This window comes from Narcine bancroftii, chromosome 13 (genome assembly GCF_036971445.1).
Source record: "Narcine bancroftii isolate sNarBan1 chromosome 13, sNarBan1.hap1, whole genome shotgun sequence".
NCBI lineage: Eukaryota > Metazoa > Chordata > Chondrichthyes > Torpediniformes > Narcinidae > Narcine > Narcine bancroftii.
The window spans coordinates 62985290-62991447 of NC_091481.1; the positions used below are offsets into that span (position 1 = coordinate 62985290).

At 45.6% G+C, this 6158-nt stretch overlaps 1 protein-coding gene across 2 annotated transcripts in view; it reads right to left on the reverse strand.

The window, feature by feature from the left end:
- The window catches only part of LOC138748753 (cytohesin-3-like), a 59108-nt gene extending 57404 nt beyond the window's left edge, over nt 1-1704 (reverse strand). For both annotated transcript variants that reach the window (XM_069909445.1, XM_069909443.1), the window contains exon 1: nt 1557-1704. In XM_069909445.1, the coding sequence (XP_069765546.1) occupies nt 1557-1605 (49 nt within the window). In that variant the 5' untranslated portion in view covers nt 1606-1704. The remainder of the gene's footprint in view (nt 1-1556) is intronic.
- Nucleotides 1705-6158: the final 4454 nt, after the last annotated feature.

Genomic DNA, 6158 nt, shown 5'->3' on the forward strand with positions numbered 1-6158 from the left:
CTGCCATCAGATTCCTGAATGAACAACGAACCATAGACGCTGCCTCTCTTTGTCTTTTTCTTGCACCATTTTTTTATTTGTCTTGCAAGGTGGTTTATATAAATGTTTGCTCTGTGATGCAAAACAGCAAATTTCATGGCATGTTCACGATAATACATTCTGATTCTGGTCCATTAAGTGACCTTACGAGCCCTCACTACTCTGCACAGTCCACAGCAACTGTGACAGAGTATATAGATATGTTTTTGGGAGATAAATTGGGAAAGGTTTGTTAGAGTAGGTTACATGCAAACACTTTAAAACAGATTTTATTTGAAATACTGGAGCTCTGCCCAATGCTAGACATATCGGGGCCTCTGAGTTTTTGCAAGAGCTTTGAAGAGTGCTCAAGAGACTTCACTAATGGATTGTTGTTTACAAAAGGCAACAGATGAAAGAGCTTGTTGGAGTCGCATATTGTCTGGAGGAGAGCTTGCTGTTGTAAGAGGGTCATCTGGTTTTGCAAGCAGAGAGAGTAAAACAGGCTTTCTCTCAGAGAGAGAGAGAGAGAGATCACTTGTACAGTGTTGCAGCCAGCAATAGCAGCTGTGACTGGAACAGGACAAGCTGGCAAGCTTATGGAAAACCCCCTTTTGGAAGACAGCCTGGTCAAAGCCCTTGTGGTTCATGCAAGAGGAGAGAACTGGCTATCTAATGTTTCATTTGGAATAAGAGAAACAAAAAGGAACTCTTTGGTGACCTGAATGAAAGAGGTTATTATCTGGAGAACCCTGAAGGGACAAGTTTTGTCGGAAAGACACTGGAGTGATTAATGGAAGTACATCAGTTGTGGATGTCCTAGAGCAACAAATCTCGCTCTGAAAACCAACAAGAACCTTCCTGAACGGTAACCATTTACCTTTTGAGCACCAAAGCCTGGTGAACTTTATAAATGTTAAATTCTGTGCATAGTATAAGAATTGCCTGCAACCAGTGAATTTGGAGGAGTGAGAAGTGAGATTGGATTGTGAACCAAAGAACTTTTCTGAACTTACACACACATTACATACACGTGCACTTAGAATTGGAAGGGGGTTAAGTTAGGTGAGGTAAGTCAATAGAGATAAGTTAAAGTTTGATTCTATTTTCTCGTTTAAAGATAATTAAAAATAACCTTTGTTTAAGTAACCATTTGTCTGGGTGAATATCCCTCTCTAGCCACAATGAATTGCAGCCCTCCCCATGCGGCATTCCCTCTGAGAGAAGGAATTTCCGTTCAACTCCACCTTACACAGGTGATCTGAAATTCTGAAACCGTGCCATGTCCTCCTAGCTTCCAGAGCCCCTCCTCCAGGAAAATCATTCTCTCAGCATCTCCCCTCCCAAGTCCCTTTGAGGGACTCATCATCACCTCTTTTCCAAGCTTCAGTGATTCCCAAGGTTCAATGAACAGAGGGACAATCTGCTCAAAATCCCCTCCCCCCTTCCCGGGATCCTTCTGTGCCACTGAGTCCTGGACAGCCGAACCGATCCAAAGCAATAACCAGCAGCACAAAGAACGTGAACCCATCACTTGCCTGCTTGGTCTTCTTCCATGGCCCCCTGTACAAAGTTATTCACTTGCATCAGCGCAGAGGAGTCAGCGACGGACGGGGACTGCGCTTGAGTCGACTGCAGCCATCAGGCAGCTCGCTCTGCGTCACACTCACAAACGCTGGCCGGCAGCATCTGGTCGCAGACACTTCCTCTCGGTTGTCAAAGACTAGCCTTAATACTTCCCCCACCCACCCCTCCCCTGTCATCTGAAAAATTACCACAAGTCTTTGAAATAATCCAAGTTCCAACCTTGCCAGCATTTTAACAAGCATCTGCCGCAAGCACATTGTGGATGCCCCTGCACTGCAGAGGGTGCAGAGGAGGACGGAAAGAATGGTGTTGGTCAGGATCAGGAAATTGTAACCATGAGGAAAGATTGGAGAGATAGGGGTGGTTTGCACTGGAAGAAGCTGAGAGAAGACTTTATCAAGGCATATAAAGTTCAATATCTGTAGACAGTGTGGTTGAAGTATAAACATAATGCTGGAGAAATTCAGCAGGTCAAATTGTGTCCTTTAGGTTTCAGATTCAGATTTTAGATTTATTGTCAGTACATATACGACATCAGATACCACCCTGAGCCTTTTTCCTGTGGGTGCGACAGAATTACCACTAATTGGTCATGCAAAAAAAACTACACAGCGTAAACATATAAACAAATAAAGAACTGTAAACAGGTAATGAATATAAACAAGCTGCAATACAGAGAGAACAAAAGAAAATCAATAAAGCGCACAAATGAGAGTCCTTAAATTAGTCCCTGATTGAGTTTGTCATTGAGGAGTCTGATGGTGGAGGGGGAGCAGCTGTTCCTGAACCTGGTGGTGCGAGTCTTGTGGCACCGATACCTCTTTCCTGATGGCAGCAGCGAGAACAGAGCGTGTGCGGGGTGGTGGGGATCTTTCATGATTGCTGATGCTCTCCTGTCGATATACTCGATAGTGGGGTGGGTCTTGCCTATGATGTTCTGGGCTGTGTCCACTACTTTTTGGAGGTCTTCACGCTCAGGGGTATTGGTGTCCCCCGTACCAGACTGTGATGCAGCCGGTCAGCACACTTTCCACTGCGCCTCTGTAGAAATTTGCCAGGGTTTCTGGTGTCAAACTCTGCAAACTCCTGAGGAAGCTGACATGCTGACGTGCTTTCTTCATGATGCCATTGGCGTGTTGGTCCAGTAAAGGTCCTCCAAGAACTCTCCCTCTCCACTCTGATAACCCCAATGATCATTGGATGTTATGTAGCAAAGATAAAGATACAAAACCAATGTTTGGGGCTTGAGTCCTTCATCAAGTCTGGGCAACATCCTAGTCAATTTTCTCGGTGACCAAAACTGCACACAATGCTCCAAATTTGGTTTCACCAATGTCTTACACAACTTTACCATGAAGCTCATCTTCCATACTCAATACTTTGATTTATGAAGGCCAATATGCCCCAAAAAGGTCATTTGCAACCCTGTCCACCTCACTAGTTGAGGGCTTCAAGTGAAAAGAAAGAGCCCATTTTATCTTAGGAGAGGAGTCAAAAGCTATGAGGCAAATAGTTAAAGCAACTGGTAGGTAGATCAAGTTCAAGTTTATGGTCATGTGTGCTGAGCACAGTGAGAATGTTCATTTTTTAAGTTTAATTGTTTTTAATGTAGACATACAGGCTCTTTTGGCCCACAAGCCCGTGCTGTCCAATTGACCTACAACTTCCTGGTACATTTTGAACAGTTGGAGGAAACCAGAGTCCCCAGGGAAGAACCCACACAGACACGGGGAGAAGGTGCAAACACCTTACAGATGGCAGGGGGCTTCGAACAGCGTGCGCTGACCATGCAGCCTTCCTAGCTCTCTCTCTGCTCCAGCTGCAGGGTTTCACCACCCATGGATGTGTTCTGCTTTGAGGGTCGCTGTGATGGTCGCTGGAAGTCAGTTTCACTCTTCCCCACTTCTGCTGGTGAGTTCAGGTAATCAGGAAGTGCGCCACACACGAAGGAAGAAATTTCCTTTAAATAACTTGTGAAAGCCTTCTGTTATTAAACAAATCCTTATCTCTGGGTGCACACCATTTGCTTGCCTTGTTTAGAATAATTTTGTACCAAATTATTTGAGTCATGCAGAGAAAAAGGTTTAGTTTTTTTATTGCAAATTTCCTGAATATTCTTCAATTTCCCCTTTCCTTTCAATGTATTATGTTTCCAATCTCTATTCTTATAAACATTAGACCTAAAAATGTAATCAAGTATTAATAACCATGTTTCAATGAAATTGCTCTCTATTTCTCAACTCAAGGGAATCTTTCCTATTCCAGTCAATGGCTCTTCTGTCCACAGCCCTCTCTACCCAAACGGCAGCTTCCAACGAAGGTATGTCCTCCTTGCGTAAGGGGACTCTGTCACAGAAAAATGGGATTGATGTGGATGAGCAGGTTTATCATGGCTGATCTGATGATGGGCTCGCCTCCATCTACCTGCCTTTTTCCCATGTCCCTTAATTCCCCTACTAGGTAAAAATATATCCATCCTGTTCTTAAATATATTCACTGAGGTCGCCTCCACTGCTTCAATGGGCAGCGAATTCCACAGACTCCCCCCCCCACTCCTGGTTAAAAATAGTTCCTCCTCATCTCCATCCTAAATCTACTCCCCTGAATCTTGAGGCTGGTCTCCCCCACCAATGGGAACAACTTACCTACTTCTTATCAATGCCTTCCAGAATTTTTAATGCTTCTATAAAACCCCCTCTCTTTCTTCTGAATTGCAGTGAGTATGATCCCAGACGACTCAATCTCTCCTCATATCCTAACCCCTTCATCCCTGAAATTATCACCTCTAGTTCTCACCTCGCCTTACAGTGGGGAAAAAAATCTTATCAATTCCTTTCATGATTTGATATGTTTCTATAAGATCCCCTCTCATGCTTCCATCCTGGACAATTCAATCTCTCTTCATAGGCTAACCCCCCTCCTCACCTCTGAAATTAATCTAGTGAATCTCCTGTGCACTGCCTTGAAGGGCTGAAGGGCCTCCTTCTGCACTGTATGGCCACAAGTCCACCTCTTGTCTTCCACGGTCCACTTGCAAATTGAACCGTAGGTGATACAGGTGGGAGGATAGAAGAGAAAATAGGGGAGAGGGGCCGGGGTAGTTCTCTGCAAGGAGGATAGGAGAAGCTCTCCTATTAGAGCACTAATCTCAACCCCCCCATCATCTCACAGATTTTTTCTCTTCTATCCTCCCACCTGTATTCACTTATAACCTCTTACCTGTCTCCACCAATGCCCCTCCTCCTCTCCTCCCCCTCAGGCGTCAAGCATGAATGTCTGCAGACACGTGGTGGGGGGTTGAAGTAGAAACATAATGCTGGAGAAACTCAGCAGGTCAAACAGTGTCCTTTATACAGCAAAGAACCGACGTTTTGGGTTTGAGCCCTTCATCAAAATGTAGGTCGGAGCCAGAACAAAATGGTGAGAGAAGAGGCAGGACACTGAACTCTGTCCATATCAATGACAGAGGCCAACCATTTTAATTCTGCTCCCCACTCCCGCATTGACATGTCTGTCCATGCACTGTTAGAGCAAGGCCACCTGTAAATTGGAGAAGCAACACCTAATTTTCCATCTGTCCACCAAATGGCATTAACACCAACTTCTCCAGTTCCTGCCAGCCCGCTCTCTCTTCTCCTTCTCTTCCCCATCCCTCTGTCCTCCAGCTCTCCACCCCTTTCCCTCTCCATTCACAGAGCCATCTCCCTCCCCCTTGTTTGCTGGTGTCCCCTCCCTCCCTTATCCATCCTACCTGTGGGGCCGTACTCTTCCCCCTGCCTCTCCCCACCCTCAAATTTGGTTCAGGCATTTGCCTACATTTTGCTCACATCTATGTAAAGCCACTATTTGACCTGCTGAGTTTCTCCAGGATTGTGTTTTCACTTTTCATCCAGACACCTGCCTGCTTTTGTTTATACCTGATGAAGGGCTCAGGCCCGAAACGTTGGTTGCCATTTACTTCCAATTGATGCTGTGTAACCTGCTGAGTTTCTCCAGTACATTTCTGTATTGCACTCGCCCACAGTCTGAAGACATGAATGCAGTGGATCTTGATTGGCAGGGCCTCACACAGTCTTCCGCAATAGACAGGAGGTCAGTGGAATTGGCCAAATTTGCCACTTTCTGAGATCGGGTCCCAAACCAGGCCAGTCAGGGGTTGAGGGTTTCAGGATTTTGACCCAGAGATGATGAAAGGATAGATTTCCGTCACAAGATCGCAAGATATAGGAGCAGAAGTCGGCCCATTGGCTCCACCATTCTAATCATGAGCTGATCCATCCTCCCACTCAGCTCCACTCCCCTACCTTTCTCCCCGTAACCCTTGATGCCCTCACTAATCAAATACCTGTAAATCTCTGCCTTAAACACACCCAGCGGCCTCGCGTCCACAGCCGCCATGGCAAAAGACTCACAACCTTCTGACTGAAGATATTTTTAAATTGACGCCCTTTTATCCTGAAGTTGTCCCCTACCCTGGGAAACACCCACTCTGTCCAGACCTTTCAGTAATCAAAATGCCTCTACGAGGTCCCCCCTCATCCTTCTGTCCTCCA